The following is a 19,247-nucleotide window of genomic DNA, read 5'->3' on the forward strand; positions in this document are numbered from 1 at the left end:
ACCTTTCACAACTCTATTTCAGTGCCCATGATGGTGCCCAAAACAACCTCAGAGACATTAAAGCACAAGATCAACCCCTCAGCTGGTGAGACGTTTCCACAGGCAATAGATGTCTTGCTTTATACGCCAGGTGAGGTGATGAATTTCTCTGTTAGCTTTAATTAGCCTATAAAGCAGGTTATCTCCCAGCACCTGGTATTACGACTGCCTGATTCTGTTCACATTCTGACAGCCTTTGGTTGCGTACAGAATACTAAAACAGAAAAATCATTAAAACAGAACAGTAATATTGCATGTTAAGATACTCCAAGGTATACTTTCAAAGTTGTAATTTGCTTCCCTATGTGTATATGTGTTATAATAGTCTTCAATTATGTGTTAATGCGCTGATTTCCCCTTAAGAGTTCCACCTCATTTATTGAGCAGTGGAAGAAGGATGCTCCACTATTGATCAATATTCATTCACCGTTCCTTTTTATCATCTAGCAGAGTCATATGGGGGTGTTTTGTGGAACCACAGTGCAGGGAATAGTGTACTACCTCTTGAAATCCCAGACAGATCGATATTCCTGTGGCTCTCACTGCATCCTGTGTGATCCCATGTCTAATTCATTGCACGTGATTTAAGTCCACTCCTGAAGAATGCTTTATCATGTTTCAAAAAGTATATCAAAAAAAGTGTATCAAAAGTTTGATAGTTGGCAAATTTGTACCTCACTGATTCAAAACGTGCTGGGGAAAAAAAAAGTTAAGGACAAAAGCCTCATATCATTTCAGATGCTTAATTTGGGTTGTCATGGATCTGATTTTTCAGAGCAGTCATATTCCACTTCTTAATGAGACTTGAATATAAATTTAGCTTTGCAGCTCAGGTTTGATGTCTGGAAGTGAGGAGTGTGCTGTGAGGGTACACGAGAAGTTCTGGATTAAATGACTTACACGGGTGTTCTGGTTCGGAAGCACTAAGAATTCCCTAGAGATCCTAACTTCTGCCTCACTCACTGCATGCATTTAGCCAGAAAGCGAAGGAGAAGTCCTAGAAATAACCCTCCTTTGCTGCAAGATCCTGATCTAATTCAAAAGCAAATCTATACAGTGCAGGACATCTGGCAGCGATCTGTGAGAGACAAAGTATGTGATCATACATGTAAAAACAGAAAAAAACAGGCATGTGTCTGAGGCTGTTCACAGTGGGTGTGAATGTGGGAAGTGGAGCTACTAATTCTGGGTTAACTTCATAACCTTCCTAGTCTTCTGATGCAAGTTCACGTTTAATTCCTAATATTTGAGCAATTTGAGACAAAAGTCAATTTCACAGTTAAGGAAGCGGGCAGGAGGAACTGTGTGTGTGGTGGTGGTGAGGGCACGGTTGTGCTTTTCTCTCTTTGTAGTGCGAAGCTTCTAAATGGAGCTCTCACGTTGGGGCAGATGGAATGAATGGCTTTATGAGTTTTATTTCATAGGGCTTAAAAGCCTCCCTGCAACCCCAGTTAGCTAGGCACTTAGTCGTCAGTGAAAAAGATTCTCTCTGCTCCGAATAGCATCGAAGTGAGAGATTACGCCATCAGGTGGGCTCAACAGATAGATGAGGAGCACAAATTCATCGTGAACTGTGTCATTGGATTCATCAACTGGAGATATAAGTGCCAGAACACAGGTGTATTTTGTTAGAAAGTTGCTCTGCCTAACCTAATACTGTTTTTCCCCTATGTCTCCAAAAGTGGTTTATTTTCTTCTCTGGTTTGTTTCTAGGGCATCTTGACCCTACAGAAAGACCCGACAGTGCTCACCCGAAACTCTGGTGTGCTTTAAACGAGGGGAAGGTGGTGGTCTTTGATGCATCTACCTGGTCTATCCAACAGCACTGCTTCAGAATGGGCCGCTGCAGGCTGGTGAGACTAACACGTATCGCGACTGCTGCTTCAGCTTGCTTTTCCTGTTGCTAGAACCTGTGTGACCCTGAATCGTGGGCTAGGCCACGCTGTTACTCATTAAAAGTTGTGGGAGGACATTCAAGTTGTTTGTCCTACGGTCAGCTTGGAGAAATGGAAGCTTTTAAGGAAAAGGGAGAGGGGAGGAAATGGATTTATACTGAAACAACTCAACTGGTAGGAAGTGATGGATTGAGTGTTGGTCAGGTGTGCTGGGCTAGTGGCGTGGGCTCTTGGGGCAGGGAGGCTGCTTTGAAACAGCTTGAGTGGAGAGAATCTGCATAAAGAGAAGTTGAGGAGAGCCTGAAGAGTACACAGAAAGTCAACTGTTCTGAAGAACTGGAAACTGGTGCAAGGAAACCAGTGGATGATTTCGTAAGAGAGAGAACAGTCAAAAAGAAGATGACTCTAACAACAGATTAAGGAGATGCTTGACTTGAAACAAGTAACTTGAAAGGGAGAGGATAACAACAGGGAGAGAGAAATCAGGTTTGGGACTGAGTGAAAAACGTGCAGAAGAAAGCAAACAACAGCAAAGGATTTGGACAGGGGACTTGCATGGAAGTTGAGAAACATCTTTGTGGATAAATGTGGGAGAAAGGGAAAAGTAAAGCTGATGGTGAGGGGCTGGGGGTGGAGGAAAAGTAGAAACAAGTAGAAAAGTAGAAATTTAGGGGAGGAGTTGGATGCCATCATGTTCTGGAGAAGAGGAGGGAAGTTTGGAACTTACGGGACTTGGGAGGGAGAGAAATTAAAAGTTTCTGAATGGGGGAAGGATGTTCCAGAGACAGTAATGATATTTTCAGAGGCACCACTTCTAACTAAAGTGGGAAGTATGTTTATATCAGATGGCTAGTGCAGCTTCTAATCCAGAGGACAGAAATACACTAACCTCTGTGGTTTCCCCTGGCACCATCTGTAACTTTTACTCTGTGTAAGCCAGGAAACACGGCTTTGAGTCAATAACCAAGATACATTATTAATCCTAATTACTGAAGGTTAAACTCGGCAGAGATCTGTCCCTTCTCTCTCTCTCTTTCTTTCTCTCTCTCCCCCCTCTTCTCCAGCAGAGCAAAGGATAGAATACTGGAGTGCTGAGTCTTGATCTTGTTACAGTTTTATGGTAATTACTGTAACTCTTAACGCAGCATTTTTCCATGTTACATTCAAAAGTGTTCTTCTGAATTGTATTTAATCCTGCTTTTTCTCCCCAGACTTGTATGGTGATGGTAGAACAGAGTCAAGTGTGGATCGGCTCTCAAGACTCCATTATTTATATAATCAACACCCACAGTATGTCGTGTAATAAGCAGCTAAATGATCATCGTTCTGATATTACAGACATCGTTGTGGAGAAGAAGAACGGGATACCCAGGTATATCTAATTACACTGTTTTCCTCTTAAAATACATTTACAATCAAAAGTGAAAGACTGGAAGAGTCACGGATGTAAGGAGAATCTTCCTGTGGTTAAATAAAAAGCCATTTTGTGTAGCTAGAAAAGTATTCATCGGTCTGGGCAACTTCAGCCTGCAGTGAGCAGAGGACCAGTTAAAGGTCTAAGTGATGCAGTATGGTGCCTTAATTATTCGACTGAAGCAAAACCAAAAAATTAACTTTGCTCAAGGAAAAAGAGTGGAGAGGAAACCAGTGGCTGATTTTCTGAGATGTTGGAAGGAAAGAGCCTTACAGAGAGAACTGGACAAATTAGGGGGCTGGGCAGTCACCAACTATCTGAAGTTTAACAAGAGCAAGGGTCAGATTCTGCACCTGGGAAGGGGCTACCCTGGACATATGTACAGACAGAGGGATGAGAGGCTGGAGAGCAGCCCCTCAGAAAGAGATCTGGGGGTTTGGTCAGTGACAAGCTGAATGTGTGTCAAAAATCTTAATCAAAAATCTTAACAGGCAACAGTGTTCAGGAGGATTATAGGGGATGTTTTTGTTGCACTTAACTCCTCAAGCATGATGTAATCGATGCTCTAGTTCACTTTGAGGTCTGAATTATACTGCAGCGTTTCAAGTGATACAAAGTCTTTAGCGTATGTTTAGAAGACAAAAATATATCTCTGTGCTAGAATACTTCAGTTCCAAGAGGAGACAAGCAGCTTGAAAGATGGATGCTTGGCTGCAACGCTGTTGGTTGCTTAAATACACTTTCACTACAAGGATCGAATTGGACGCTTCAGAATGGGATCCAGAGCCCTTGTGATGAGCAAAGTGCCTACACAAAACGCAGCTGTCTAGAGCCAGCTATATAGGGTGTAGTGAGGGAAGGAGGAAAGTGTAGGTCTTTTCCTTAGGCATCTTGGTGGGAATAGGATGATGGGATGGACGTGCTCTTGTTCATTCATGGCTCTGGTCAGTGTTTCAAATAATTGAACGAGGCTGAGTGTTCACTGCTAAAATGATTTGTCTGGCTTTGAAGCCTCTTGGGCTTCCAGTCTATGAAGTGAAAAATGTTAATTTGGCTTAGTGTAAAATACGCTATTTTGCCAGTAAGCCTCTTCTGTTTATGAATTCTGCTTTGAACATGAATGCACACTGTGCTATTATTATTAATTTTTTATCTGTACCAACAGTGAAGCATACTCGAGCAGCTTAGATGGAACGGTGATTGCTTGGAACATCAGCACTCTGAAAGTTAACCGTGCATTTCAGCTGCCCTGCCAGAACCTCACTTCCATCAAACTTCATAACGACCAGCTGTGGTGCTGTAAGTTCATTACTCAAACAATTAACCTTTTTTTTTAATCTTCACACAATACGCTGTTTTATTAGGCAGAACAACCCATTAATCTCGAACACTGACTTTTCTGTATGTGATATTCTTTCCACTTGGTCCGTTTAAGCAGTCTTCAGCAGGTGAGGCTTCCAAAACACTTACATAGTTGGCTGGCTTGGATCTTTCCTAAAGGTATTGCCCCCGCTGCAGGATGTGACTTCTTGCTACACCCTGTTTGTCTGCTCTTCCCTGTAAATTGGAATGGAAAGCTTTGAGAAAGCCCTTTTAAAGTCTAGAGTGGCAATGATGTTTGCAAATTGCATTTGATATTTTGGCTAGATTTTGTGTTTTTGGTCTGACTTGGTAATCCTCACACCTGCCTTCTGGCCCTGAACCTGTCAGCCCCTCTGCAGAAGTCTAGATAAATAAAGGCAGGATTTATGTTTGGGTAAAGGATTATCTCCTAATACACCTTTAGATCTCCTAATGTAACGGAGTTTGTTTTTTCTCCTCTCATTGTTTTTGGACACTTAACAGGTGTTTGTGCTGCAGAATAGTAACCAGAGTTTAGAGAAAGGACAGATGTAAAAAATAGGTACTATAAAAAAGAGGAAGAACAACCTCAAAGATTTCACTGTTGACTTGGGAAACAAGACAGCTGTTAGACGCATCTGTTTTATTTTGCCTGTTTTCCCCATGGTTTGTGGCTGTGGAAGGAGGAGGCACTTCTGCTAACAGCGCTTTCTCTTTCATATTGAAGGTACGGGAAGTTGCATACTCGTAATGTCAACTTATGAATTTCGACTACAGATGAAAATTGATTATCACCTGAAGGATTTGCATTCATATTTCCTCTGCTTCCAGCTCTTTCCTGAGGTATTAAATTTAAATTGTTAATCGTGCTGTCTCCACACCATGTTATGTGGTGTTACAGGCAAAAATATAGTTATTCCTCACGTTATGCTTCCTGTCAGCAGTGCTGTTAAACACAACTTTCTGTCCTTTAGAGAAACGAAGTGTGGGCATCTTATTCAGGGAGCAGTGACCTGTATATCTGGAACACCAAAGACTTCACAAGCGTGCCCCAAAAAATTCATCTTCAGGATTGCTCTGAGATTACCTGTATGATACAAGTGAAAAACCAGGTGAGAGACATTTGGGCTGTTCTTACTTGTAGAATTCTTTACTTAAGTTTTGTTTGTTTGCAACTCTCTTGGGCTGTTAGCTACTTTGCAGGGTGTCTGCACGCGTGCTGCTTTGAAACATTAATTCTTCTTTGAAATCGGAGCCCAACACAACTAACTGCTATGACTGTACCCCAAAATGTGTGTCATCAGTGATTAAATGCATGGTGGCTTTTAGTAGCCATTAACGTTTTCAGAGAACTGTAGAAACTGAAGGTTTAGGTCCCTTGATATTTAATCTAAAGGCTCCTGCAACTGAGCCTTGGAAAAGGTTAATAGACAAGCAATAAACGCCAATTAGCATGCCTAGTTTTGTAGACGACCTTTTCCTTGTTTAGTTACCGCATGCTTAACTCGACAGAGACCAGTGGAGCTAACAGCTTCCCGCCTAGCTGTCCTGTGTCCCTGCCGCTTCAGGCTGCGTACCTGCTGTTTGAGTAGTGTCAGTAGCTGTAGTAGTGATACCACACGGACAGGTTTACATTTAACGCACAAATAAATGGTTAGTATATATCTATTGGGGGGAAAAAGCTTCCCCCCCCTCAGATTTTCCATACTGCCTTCCTGTAAAATGACTTTTTTCACGGAGTGCCTCATGGAGCAGGGAAGCTTTCTGTGCCCTTGGCTCGGTTTGTGATCTGAAATGAGAAGAGCTGACCTGTAAATTAGAGGATTGTTTGGAAAGCCAAAGTAATTAAGCTCTCTCTTACTCTACTTAGAACTTTGCTCCTTTTCTCTGTCGCTCATTCCTCACTCAACTCCACCTTAACTAACATTGAGTTAAAAGAAACAACGGGAAAATATCCCTGCGTGATCCATCTCCTGACCCTAAGCGTTCAATACACCATCTTCCAGCCTGCCTCTGTTGTCCAAGCTTGTCGCTGTGCCCGGAGCACCCACGCTCCTCTTCCTCACAGCACTGCAGTTAGGAGAATTAACTTGTCGCCTGGTAAAGGCTAACAACGTATTGTTGGGGTTCTCTGCCACGGGATTGCTTTTAGGTGCTTTAATTAAAAACAAGCCATGCTCTTTCTTTAAGTCCAACCATCAGCCAACACTCCAAGTCCACCACTAAACCATGTCCCTGAGCACCACATCCACACATCTCTCAAATACCACCAGGGACGGGGACTCCACCACTTCCCTGGGCAGCCTGTCCCAGTGCCTAAGCACTCTTTACAAGGAAATCCTTACTGGCGGTGAGCATTAATACACAACGGGGAGTGCTTACCTCGTGCAAAGCTGTGCACAAGACTGCTACGGCTGTTTTGTACCGGGTTGGACCACGTACATCTGACCCTGCGTTCTGGGTCTGACAGAGGCAATAACAACGCCACGCAAGGAATTTACAAGGACCTGGCCTCTACCTTCAGTCTGCTCCCCTTAAACTCACTCACTGTCCCTGGGTCTTGTTTAGGGGTACTAAACAACAACAAAAAAAAAAGGGTATACCTCTTCCTCAGTTCTATCTATTTTTGGATCCGATTTCTGTAAATCGGATTCCATCCTGAATTTGCTGGTTCTGCAGCTTCCTGTAGCAGCAGGTTCCGGAATTTCACTGACAGCTGTGTAAAGAGAAGTGCTTTCTTCTGCATGAAACTAAACTCTTTCTGGTTTCCACATGGGTCCCTTACTTCTCTAGTTGTGGGATTTGTTGAAAAATAGTTCTACATTCTCCTTCTACATTCTCATCTGCACTCTTGTGATTTTTTTTTTTGGTAAAGCTTAATCTGATCTCTCCTTAGCTGCCTTCTCTCCAGACTAAGGAGTCCTGGCTTTTTAAATCTTCATTTATGACAGCAGCACGTTGTCCTTGATAGTTTTAGTTACCCTTCCCTGGATCTTCTGTGTCCTTGCACTGCGTGACCAGAACTGCTCATAGCACTCAAGATGGGAGCAGACTGAGGTTTATACAGCAGTGAAATGACCCCTTCTGTCTGTACCGTGTCTGTGGAACCAAAGACAAGTCAAGAGCTTCTTGAAGAATCAAAATCCTTGCACTCCATTCCGTCCACATGGGCACTAACGCTCTCCTGGACCTCCAGCAGGACACTGAGGCAGTTTTCCCTCTTACAGAAGCCCAGCCGACTTGCTCCCAATGGATAATCTTGAAAAATATTGTGTATTAATGCTCACCACCAGTAGGAATTTCTTCATTTACTCGGTGATTGTATTCTCTGTGATGATCTCTGCTGTCTTTCCAGGGATGGAAGTCAGACTCATTAGTCTGATTATTTTATTTTTCTTAACGATACTCTTCAGGACCCCTTTCTTTGTAGGGGAAGCCATGAACTCCAACAAATACATATAAAGGAGATTTCTCAGTGTTCCCTTCTTCCAGCTTAGCAAGAGAGAACCCTCACTTTATTGTCATGGCAAGCAAAACACCTGTCTCGACTGTGTCCTAGAACAAAATATAACAAAAAATATTGTTTTGTTACATTTTTCTTCCAGTTGTGGGTCGGCAGCAGCGGAACATCACAAGGCAAAACCAAAGGGAAGATCTACGTGATCAGCGCTGAGAAGAAGACCGTGGAGAAAGAGTTGGTTGGTCACGCCGACACAGTAAGGGCACTTTGCTCGGCAGAGGACAGATACGTCCTCAGTGGTGCTGGAAAGGAGGAAGGGAAAATTGCAATTTGGAAGGTTGAATAGTTCAGCTTTTCAAAATACGTCTGCCTGTGCTGGAAGAAGTGAAGACCTCAGGCTTTGTTTACTGTAGCATTTTGCATCTATTTCAACCACCCGTCAGTGTTATTTTTGTATTTATTGAGTTATTTTTAGGAGCTACATTGTTGTAGAAAATCAGACCAGAAGTGAATCTCTCCTTGCACCTTGTATTGCACCTGCACGTTTGATACAGAAATGGAAATGTGAACAGCGGGGCCGCTGGCTTTAAACTTACCTTATTTTGGTGTGAAGGATCAGAGCTGGAGGCCAGACCCTGTGATGCAGGCTGCACTGAGTGAGCCAAAGCTAGCGGAGGATAAGCTCGGTGATTCCACAGGAGCTCGTTCTCAGCGATGCATGGACTACCTTAAAAACAAACAAACAAATGTCTTTACAGCCTGTAATAGCTGGAAATGTTCACTGGAGGGGGAAAAAAAACCCACAAAAACACAAAGCAACGACACAGAACCCCATCCCTCCAAAAAACCAACAAGACCCCAAACAAAACACCCGAATGTGTTTGATTTATTGAGTTACTGTAAATGCCCAGTACCTTTCTGAACCGGCAGATTTAGGCAGGAGGACTGTCTGTTACCACGTGTGTATATTTATGGTGCTGTTATTTAAAAGGTAGGTACAGGCAGGCTCTCCCTGATAGCACTGAAAGCTTCCTGCTGGTAAAGCAAGATACTTGGGTAGTCTCCATAACGTTTTACTTCTTAAACCCGTTCTTCCTGTAAAAACAATGCAGTTGATACTCGTAACACTTTGTGAAACTGATTTTTTTTTTCTTTGAAGCACTTAATACATGCAGCAGTTTATTATTATCAGTTTATTGAAAGAAAGTATATTATACTTTCTTTTGGAAGCAACCTTTTTGGTTGCTGTGCAGACGAATCCCTGCCAGCCCTCTCTTCAGTCACCATTTCTGTAAGCAGAGGAGCTGCTGTTATTTAATGGAGAACCTGCTTAATTTAATTTAATTTTATTTTAAAGTTCTGCAAAGTCATCAAACTACTCCTCAGTTACTGGAGTGGGCACCATCAGATCGCAGTCTAAGGGATTCTTTCAAGCAGCATTCCCTGATCTCTTCCTGAGTTTTTTTTTCCCACTGGTGACAAAATCATCTTCAAGTAAAACAATAAATCTTTGCAGAATAATTTTATTTGTATCAATAAAGTGGAATACAATATTTAAATTATTGTAAATAGAAGGAAAAAATGGGCTGCTACTTTTTTAACAAATGTAAACTGAAACGGTGAAGTGTAAACTACCGCAAATGTACTTCATGTAATACTTCTGACTCTTTCAATGTACTGACAAAAGGTTTTATCATGTGATGGCAATTGTAATTTTATCTTTTTAGTATTTTTTTTTCAATTTAAGTATATTAAACACTATATAGATACTCCAGGCTGTCTTTATATCTTGTTCTTTTTCCTGTGTAACTTGGTACATGATACAAGAATGATTTTTAGCATTGACTTGCATCGTCTCTGTGTGTTCCTCTCTACATATTCTCCTTCTAAAAACAGCTTCTGCTGCTAATGTGCCCTTTATTGAGCCCCTCATCTGTAACTTTCAGGTTCCTTATTTCCTCCCCAGGCACTGGCCTGGCTGCTGGTGGTAAGTGACATGAATTATTTACTGAATTAAAAGGTTTCTGTGTACGAAGGCACACGAGCTGCTAGTGCAATTCTCAGTTGTGGAGATGTCCCCAGCTACAGCAACCTGCCTGGCATTGCCTGTGCTCTCAGCCCTGCAGGACTCTAAACCTGGTTTTGCTTCTCAGCTGGTTCACACCCAACTTATCTAAACGTCAGATGGCAAAAATACTTTTATGCTAGTAAATTCTCTGACTGATAGCAGAGTCCGGTGTATTTGTTGAACAGCAGCATGGCTTACTGACTCGATGTCTCCTTTTCCAAGCACCGCTCTCTTTGACACCCTCTGTTGCTACGGCTGCTGAACACAGGCTTGTAGGAAAGACGTTTAACACAGTGGGCAAAACCACGAGTTGCCCAGATCCTTCGGGAAAAATAAGCCCTCCCCAGGAGCAGCAGCAATGTCCGTTCAGCTGACTTGCAGCACAATGCCACGTCACTTTATCTCTCCTGGTACGATGAGGAAGCTCAGGTATGTGTTTTCTTACTATTTCTGATTTGCTCCAGCACTGCGGTCGTGGACGTGGACCTGCACGACCAAGGCGCTGGGGTTTTGCTTGGTTTTCAGCCTGCTTGTTCTTGTAGTGATGGGGGGGGAGGCTCAGGGAGAGGGACCCTCAGCCCAGTTGTCCTCAGAGCTGCTCTTTGCCACGATGCGAGTCGGTGGTGGGCAGCCCGCGCTGGACCTGCTGACTGATGCTGCCCCTCAGTTTGTGTGGGCTTTGCTCATCTCTTGCCAGCTGTTTCACCCTGGGGTAAGCTGTTTGAGGTGAGACCGCCGTCTGGCTGTGTTCATGTAACACTCAACACGGCGTTGGCCCTTTTAGTGCTTAAATGCTTGGTTTTTGTAAACCTTTTGCTGAGCCTTTCAAGTCAAAAGCAGATTGCTTTTGATCAGGGGTTCAAAACAAGCTGCCAAGCAGTGGGGAGAGTTTTATGTTCTACCTGAGATTGTCTTCGCCTCAAAACAGCGTTTAGCGGTTGCTACACAAATCAAAAACCGAAGTTTTATAACTTTTTATAAATAAATTATTGATTAAACCAGAAAGAGGTGCTGCAGCCTGTATTACAGACAGGTGATATCTCTGTTCTCACTTGCCCAGAGAGGCTTTGGCTCCTCGCTGCCTGTCTCCGTTCAGCTTAACACCGAGTAACTGCCTGCCTGAGGGGACGTGGAGACCTTCTGAGCTCTAGGATGCCCCTCTGAGGAGCAGAGATGCGGCAGGGACACACTCAGTGGCTCTTTAGCCCTGTGCTGAGCTGCTGCTGGGGCTGGTCAGCTGTGATGTGAAGCCTTCAAGCTGGGTTCGCCCCCACCCCGAGTTTTCCTGTGCCACCTCTTCTACCTCTTGGAAATATTCCCCGTTTCTTGGAAGCCGGCTGCAGAACAAGGTTAACTTTTGGGCTGTTCCTTCCTGCAGTTGATTAGTCAAGCCGAGGGATGGCAGCATTTGCTTCTGGAAGTAACCCACAGGAACTGCGGAGACGGGAGCTGCCTGGAAAGCCGCTCCGGCTTGTGCTGGCTGCGATTTCCCCGATGGGGCCGTGCAGTGAGGAAACAGCCTCTGCCTCGGCCTTCAGCCCACAGTCACGGACCGGTGTGTGTCTGTGCGCAGGGGTAGGCCCTGTTCCCTACTGAGTGACCCCTTTCTGTCACTTTCTGTAGTGAAAAAGCAGAAACCGTCATCTCACCGCTGCCGCGGCTTGCTTACCTCTGGCTTCTCTGCATCATTTCAGCTGCTGCGCCCCTCCGGGTGGCTGAAGAGCCCGCTTGCCTTGCCAGCATCCCCACCACGACCTCCTGAGGACACAACACACCTCGTGGTGGCTGTCTGGCTGCACGGCTTTGCTGGGGATCCTGTCTGTGACCAGGTCAGAGGCCGTTTGGGGGGGCTGAGGATAAGGTAGGGCGTGCTGGATGGAGGCTGCAGGATTCCCTGCAGGTACCTGGCTTTCCCCACTGCCCACCACCCTTGGCCCCAGGTTTTGGCCCACTTTTTCCTGCTGTAACTCGCTGCTCATCGCTGCAGCCCCTTTAGGGCCTGGTCCCTGCTGGGTGGCTCCCCCCGCCCCTTTTTGGTGCCCCGAGCCCCCCTCCTCCCTTTGACGCACCCTTGTCCCCACGCCGTGAGACACCCACGAGGCTGAGTTTGTTTCTTCGCTGCTTTCGCCTCCCTTTGGCCTCCTCGGTTTTAATGACAGCAGGCGAGGACAGGGAGGGAGGACGAAAATGAACCAAACGCTGCACGGGCATCACGTTTTCTGAGCTGCTGCTGCTGCTGCTCCTGGAGAAGTTCCTTCAGGAGAAGTCACAGACCAAATCCATCGAGTAAACTGCTGGGAATCCAAGTGGGAAAGCTGACATCTTCGTGCTGCAGGTTTAACCCTGCCAGCTGGCGTATGTCATCTGAGACAGACGTCCCTCCAGCATTCCCCTATTGTCACCCGCAGAGCACGAGGGATTAATTAGCTTGGATGTGAGCTGTTGTTTTTGGAGACTGCTTATGGTTCGTTTCAGAGTAAAGCCTGACCCTTTTTTCTGCAGAAACGATCCCATTCCCCCCTGGGCCGAGGGTCTCACACCACAGTAAAAGCAGAGGAGAGGCTGCCGTGCAGGTAAAGGAGGGAGGAAGCTGTCCCTGAACTCCTCTGCCCTTGCAGCGCTCTCAGCACTGGCATTTGCTGGCTTAGCAGGTGGCTGCCACCCCTCGCCTTTGCCTGGGAATGCAAAGCATTGAGAGCAACCAGCAAAAAAAACAGGCGTGCACCTCTCCCAGGCTGCAGCACGTTGCTCTTCCGTGTGTATTCCCTTCCTCCTACACCCAAACGTGAACTGTGTCACAAAAAAAGTGCCCCCACCCGAGCCCCCTACAAACAACGCAGGAACGCGAGCCCCAAACTCTTACTGAAATGTTTATTAAGATCGAACTTCAGAACAACGGATTGGAACACAACGTCTTGTGAAGTAGAATATCTCTAAATTGATTTTTTTTTTGTTTTCTATGCGTAAATGAAAAAAAATCGAGATTATACAAAAAGAACAGAAAGTGCAGAACACAATAAAACAGTTCTCATGCAACAAATCTTTTTGTTTTTTGACCTTAAAACAGAAAGTAAGCTCAACAGTGTAGAAATAAAAAACATACATACGTTATGCCGTCTATGCACTCAAACATTCATCTGTGACATTACTTTTCTTTATCCCTTTTTCCTCATAAAACTTAACATTATGTGTTTAACACATGCTTATAAACATTGCTAAACTCAGCAAGAGCTATTATAGTGCCCCAACTTAATAAGTTGATAAAAAAGTAGTTGTCATATGGCCAGTTCACAAAGGAACTAAATATTCTCTTTTTATTTTTTTCCGCTATGAGATGCCTATATGCAGCTTTCTATTAATATGAGGCATTTAAAAGAAGCTGGTCATTTGGCTACCAAAAGGGCTTAGTGTTCATGTTACATCAGAAAGAAAATAATCATCGGGAACTGCCAATGCGGTAAGAGAGAAGTCTTCCTGGTTTTGGGGCTATTTACTACAATTTGGCTATCGCTGAGGATTGAATAGGTGCAGGCGATGCCTGGCTGAGCAAGGCAACGCTCCTAGAGCTCCACCCACAACGCCGAAATTTCTGAAACTTCTGAAATTTCAGAACAACGTGGCAGAGCATGCCGAAGGGAACCCGTGTCCTGGCTTTTCCGTAAAGCTTTAGCAGGTCACAACCGCACCAAAAGCCTTGTGGTTTGAGAAGAAATTTGAATTTGAGAAGAAACTTGAAAATACTCTCTTTTTTTGGGGGGGAAATATTTGCCAGTAAACTGCCGTAATTTCAGTCAACGTCAGAGTGCCCGTGTTTCCCTGTGCGAGGCTGAAAGCCTGAGCCCCTTGGTTATTATCTAACACCATTTCTAACTGGCCAGGCTGCTGAGCTCCGAAACAAAACGGCGGCTGGCAGCTGAGCTGCTGCAGCTCGCCTCTGCGCAGCGCTTGTTCTGGATGCAACATGAGAAACAGAAAACTTTGGGTAGCTCCCCTGGTTAAAATGACCACTTTCAACGCGCTTTACAAACGTTCAGCTTTGTCGTTTAAGAATAACAGCTAGAGGACTCTCTGTAACCATAAAAGTTTCTGCAAAGAAAAATAAAATTTGGTATTTCTTCTACACAGTCATTAACAACATTTCTGTGCAACATTTGGTGTTCATTAACATTTATTTGGCCTATGAAAAGGAAACGAGGACAAAACAGCTGCAAAGAAAACCAACTTCTCTTTCACAATAGATACTTCAGATGCCGAAGCTGCTACATGTGCTTGGAATATCATGCAGGAGTTTACTTAGTGATTTAAATAAGATATATACGTACAGCTGAGCTCGTCGCGCAGCAGGCAAGGACGAGGGAAAACCTGGAAGAACTCAGTTGAAAACCTTGCTGAGTACAGTGACGAAGAGCACAACCACCCACGGTATTTTGGCCCGACCGGTGTGTATATGCAGGTACACACAACACCGACACACGCACGCACGCACGCACCTAAAAAAACTCTCGGGGATCGAACTAGAATTCGTCGCAGAGACTGAACCGGCGTCGCCTTGGGCTCCCGAGGCAAGGGGAAAAGGACACCGCGTGTTTCAGGGAGCGCTAACCTCTGCTGGATTTACTGGCTTCCTCCCTCCTGATGATGAACAACCCACATCTTTCCGTGACTGCTTATTGCCAGCGCTCGCAAACGACCAGAGTCGTGTTCTGAAAAGGCTATGTAGGTAATAAATCTCTATGAACGTCATCTAACCAGCAGGAAGGGAAACATTCCGAAGAAATTATTGCTTCTGGAATCTCAAATTGCCAGCCGCAAACAGTTCAGACCCGACTGGACTCTTGCGATAACCCAGCGGTGCAAAACCCTTGCTACGCCTTGCTGAGCGGATCGGTTTGAGCTTCTCTGCCTCCCCGTAGATATTCCTACCCGTGCAGCTCACCGACCACAAAGTCCTCACGAAACACTCGAGAAACTGAGAGCTAACGGTGCCTGATGCAGAGGTGTTCCAGGTCAGAAAGACTGCAGCAAAATCCATTGCAATTGTTTACAGTATAGAGCAACTCGGAAGGAAAACACTGCACCTCAGACGACTGCATGAAGGTCCTAAGACACGGAGCACGCGGGACGAGCTCGTACAGTACTACCCGCAAACAAAAAATGACACTTACTATCACCAGGAATTAAAAAAAAGACCCCTCAACTCTCTCTTCTGCAATAAAGACATAAAATCATACTAGTTTACCTTTAATTGTGACAAAACCCATCTTTTCTGTATCAAAATAAAGGTAAGGGACACATCTAGACACAAACGAGTGCCCACTCTACCCTGAGCAGTGCCGGGGCTAGGAAGAAAACTCTCATAAATTCCAGAAAAAGCATTACTCTGAAAGACGTCAGAAACCATCGCTGGCGAGCGTGCTGGAAGTCAGCGCGGTGGTTTCACGGGCTGGCCGAGGTACAGAAGGAGATACTTTGGCAGGGGCTGCCCCCAGTTAATTCTTCTGGCAATACTACAAATACTTCAGCCTGTTTACAATGGATAATTATTTCCTTTGGCTTTAGAGGGCAGTGAAATAGAGCTTCCTGCTACAAAGCGGTGTGCGTATTTATGCGTTGTGAACGGTAATTAAAGAACCCCATAAACAATCCCAAATCTGCCTTTTAACGTCCGATTCTTTGAAACGAGGCTCAGCAAAACGCTGGCTGGGACAAACCGGCCCTGCTCTGCCTGCGACTGAACCCCCCCGGGCTGGAAATGTCGTTCTCTCTCCTCACTGCTTGCCCCGACTGAGAAAGCTAAATAAAAGCGCGTGACCTCCCCCCCCAAAACTGTTTTGCGTTCCCTCTGCAGGACGTGCAGCGAGAGGGAGCTTCAGCATCTCCCTGTTGGACCTCGGTGAGCTCGGCCGCGCTGTGAAAGAAATCTTGGCTTACAAAGGTGCTGCGTGGAGCAACGCCGGGCTGAAGCTACATTCACAATCACCGAAACCACGACTGGCGGGGAAACGGGGTAAGGCTGGCACTGACCAGAAGATGCAGGTTTTCAAAGCGTAGAAGAACCTTCTGAGAAATAGAGACTGAAATAAGGAGTACTCGACAGTGTTCACTGAACCAAAAGCAGAATCTTCAAGAAGTTTTAAAAATAAAATATTAAAGCCACTTTAAAACGTCTAACTCAGTTTGTATTTTACATGAATGCCAGTTATAGGGTGAAATACAACACGCATCTCTGTTATATAGGAATATCACCAGAATATATTAAATGTAATTGAGATGATAAAATTCACGGCAGAAGTTCAGTTAAAGTGTTTCTCACGACTGATTTCTTCAGTAAGGTCTTGTATTTTTCAGTAGTACTATTCCCCTGTCCGAACACAGTTCACAGTATGTGTTCTAAATAAAAAAAGACAACAAAAAAAACACCTTAAAGAAAAAAAAAAGACTTTTTGAGACATTTGAAAAAAAATAGAAGTCCTGTGCGATTACATGTACTTAGTGCTCGACAATTTCGCCAGCCTGAAAACGACATCGTCACCCTTGACAGCATAAGGACGTCGGCACCGACCGAAAGCCTTCAGCTGAAAACCACACCGTATGCCACCGGGAATTCGTCAGTGATGCCAGCCAAGACTGCACGTCGACTTCAAATATACCAAAACATCCATTTCTTAAATACATCGACAATTCAAGTAATTTATTAAAAACTGCTTTTCATTTGGAAATATATACCTTTTTTCTTTTGACTGACTATATTGCAGCATGATTTCCACATGCATTTTTAAAGTACTGTAGTATAAGAAGTTTGAGGCAGCAGGAATCTTACGATGAGCTGCGTGATTTGTCTGTTTAGCACACGGATTGACTGCAGCCTGTAGGTCCATGCGAAAATGGGTAAATAGCATCACAAACACTTCTCAGAAGACGACAGATGGAAGTTCGGGTTCTGAAGTTGCTTTAAATGGCTGCCGGATCTCTGAGCTTTGTCTGCCCATGGACTGGGGAACTGCCAGCGATCCAAATCAGATTTTAAATCGGATTAGCACAACTCTTTTAAGCTCTTCACAGCAAATGTCTTTGCACTGCAGCTACGTCCTGAATCAAGGAAGGGGGCACGGAGGTTGCGCTGACGGAGAGCTCCAGCCTACAAGTCCTCCGACACACGGACTGGAACAGCAACACATGCTAGTGGATTGGATTTTAAGGCCTAAAAACTGTTTCTGACACAGATTTTTACACAACCAGACTATGCCATAAAGTTACAGAGGTAGGCCTTCGTTGTTGTACTGACGCTGTGCCCTTACCCCCGCTGCTGCGTTCCCAGCCGGGAGGTTAAAGGATCAGAAAAAGTGCAATTAAGCAACGGCTTTCCTTTCCCCACAAGTGAGAATTCGCACGCCCCATCCCACGAAGCTGACCCCAGAGACACCCTCCCCCACGGCAGCTTCATCCAGAGACGATCAGCTTTAAACGCCAAGAACACCCCAGAGCTCACCGGCACACGAAACTCCCAGCAAGAAATTGTCACAGCGTATTCCAATGACATTCACAAAGCTCAGCACTCGTGACAAAAGCCTGCGAGTGCCGACCACCTCTCCCAGCCGCCATGGTTCACATCACGCACCCAACGCCACCCGCCTGGGACAAGCAGCAGACGTGGGAGTAGTTGTTGAACAGCATGACTAAAAGGACTCACAGCAGTTTCTTAGAAACCGCAGCAATTGCTTTTTTTCTTTTCTTCTTGAAAATAAAACTATTCTGTAGTAATTGCACTAACGAAAATATGAAATCTAAAATTAATGTTAAAGAACTGTAGCTGTCAGACCAATAATACGCTCCTGAAAAAAACTGATCAAGGTGTCTAAGCGTTTGATTCAGCTACCGCACTAGTGAAATCTGAAATGTTCAGACAAAAAAAGGCAAGAGACTATAAGTCGAGATAGCTTCCATTTTCAGTTAGTTTAAAAACAGCCGAAAACTTAATATTTCTAACTGCTAATCGCATACACTGTGAGTCTCATGCAGATTAATAAAACTTATTTGAAACCTAAATGTATTCGCAATAAAAAAGTGTTCAGAAATGGCATTTCTAAGTTGTAGAGAAAGCAATTAGCATCATAGCTACCTGTTCAAACCTATATTAAGGACTACAGAATTTCATTTACATTTTTGCATGAAACTGCCTTTTCTTCTGCAACTTTAGCTACAAGTAGTGAAGATCCTAATTTGTTTTCCTGGGAAAAAAAAAAAAAAAAAGAAAGAGTTCTTGATCCTGCACCTGCACTCCCTGGAATGTGGTGAACAAGCGGCGGCCTCACACGGCTGACTCGCTCTCCAGCTCCGACGCGGCGGTGCCCTTGCGCGTGAGCTTCAGTACGGTCGGCTTCTCCGCGCTCGTGCTGCTGCCCTCGGTGGTCTCTGGAGGACCCAGTCCTTTCTGCTCTTCCTTCGGCTCTTCGTTGACTTCGGGGTATATCACCAAGAAGGTGGCTGTCAAAAACCCCAGGAAGGATCCCACCGAAGCCACCATGGGAATGACTCTGACCGTGCCAACCACATCCACCACGCCGCCAAGGGCGGAGGCCACGAGGATCTGGGAGATGTAAACCTGACACGACAGAATAGCACAGTCTATGCCAAATCCTCGCTTGGAGTTCCCAGGGCTGTGGTGAATGTACTGGGAAAATACAAGAAACATGTCAGGAGGCAAAGCAAAGCAGGAAATCAAATATTTAAAGACTGGTATCTTCCTCGAATCTCTCATCCATGTGGTCAACTTTATGCCATGTCCAAAGCAACAAATTCCTTATCTCCTTATCAAAGCCTCCTCATCTTACCCCAAGGTAGATATTTACTGTGGCACTCCTAGCGTGACTTTGGCTCCAGGATTACCTTTCGTAAAAAAAAATCTACACGGAACTGTTGCTGAAAATTATTTCTGTGATTTTAAAAAGGAATCTCCCTTCCAATCCCAGCATAGAAACGTGTTACGATAAATAATCCTCGTGTAATCTGTAATCCAAGTGTCACAGTGCT

At 44.7% G+C, this 19,247-nt stretch overlaps 2 protein-coding genes across 5 annotated transcripts in view; one reads left to right on the forward strand and one right to left on the reverse strand.

Annotated features, from left to right (window-relative positions):
- The window catches only part of DENND3 (DENN domain containing 3), a 37,670-nt gene extending 27,067 nt beyond the window's left edge, over nt 1-10,603 (forward strand). The window contains exons 17-23 of the mRNA XM_040547373.1: nt 23-130; nt 1,753-1,892; nt 3,146-3,306; nt 4,514-4,647; nt 5,417-5,532; nt 5,664-5,801; nt 8,295-10,603. Of these exons, the coding sequence (XP_040403307.1) occupies nt 23-130; nt 1,753-1,892; nt 3,146-3,306; nt 4,514-4,647; nt 5,417-5,532; nt 5,664-5,801; nt 8,295-8,495 (998 nt within the window). The 3' untranslated portion in view covers nt 8,496-10,603. The remainder of the gene's footprint in view (nt 1-22; nt 131-1,752; nt 1,893-3,145; nt 3,307-4,513; nt 4,648-5,416; nt 5,533-5,663; nt 5,802-8,294) is intronic.
- A 2,471-nt stretch (nt 10,604-13,074) lies between these two features.
- Nucleotides 13,075-19,247, reverse strand: part of SLC45A4 (solute carrier family 45 member 4) — an 82,188-nt gene continuing 76,015 nt past the window's right edge. For all 4 annotated transcript variants that reach the window (XM_040547378.1, XM_040547375.1, XM_040547377.1 and 1 more), the window contains one exon: nt 13,075-18,888. In XM_040547378.1, the coding sequence (XP_040403312.1) occupies nt 18,526-18,888 (363 nt within the window). In that variant the 3' untranslated portion in view covers nt 13,075-18,525. The remainder of the gene's footprint in view (nt 18,889-19,247) is intronic.

The sequence above is a fragment of the Cygnus olor genome, chromosome 2, assembly GCF_009769625.2.
Source record: "Cygnus olor isolate bCygOlo1 chromosome 2, bCygOlo1.pri.v2, whole genome shotgun sequence".
NCBI lineage: Eukaryota > Metazoa > Chordata > Aves > Anseriformes > Anatidae > Cygnus > Cygnus olor.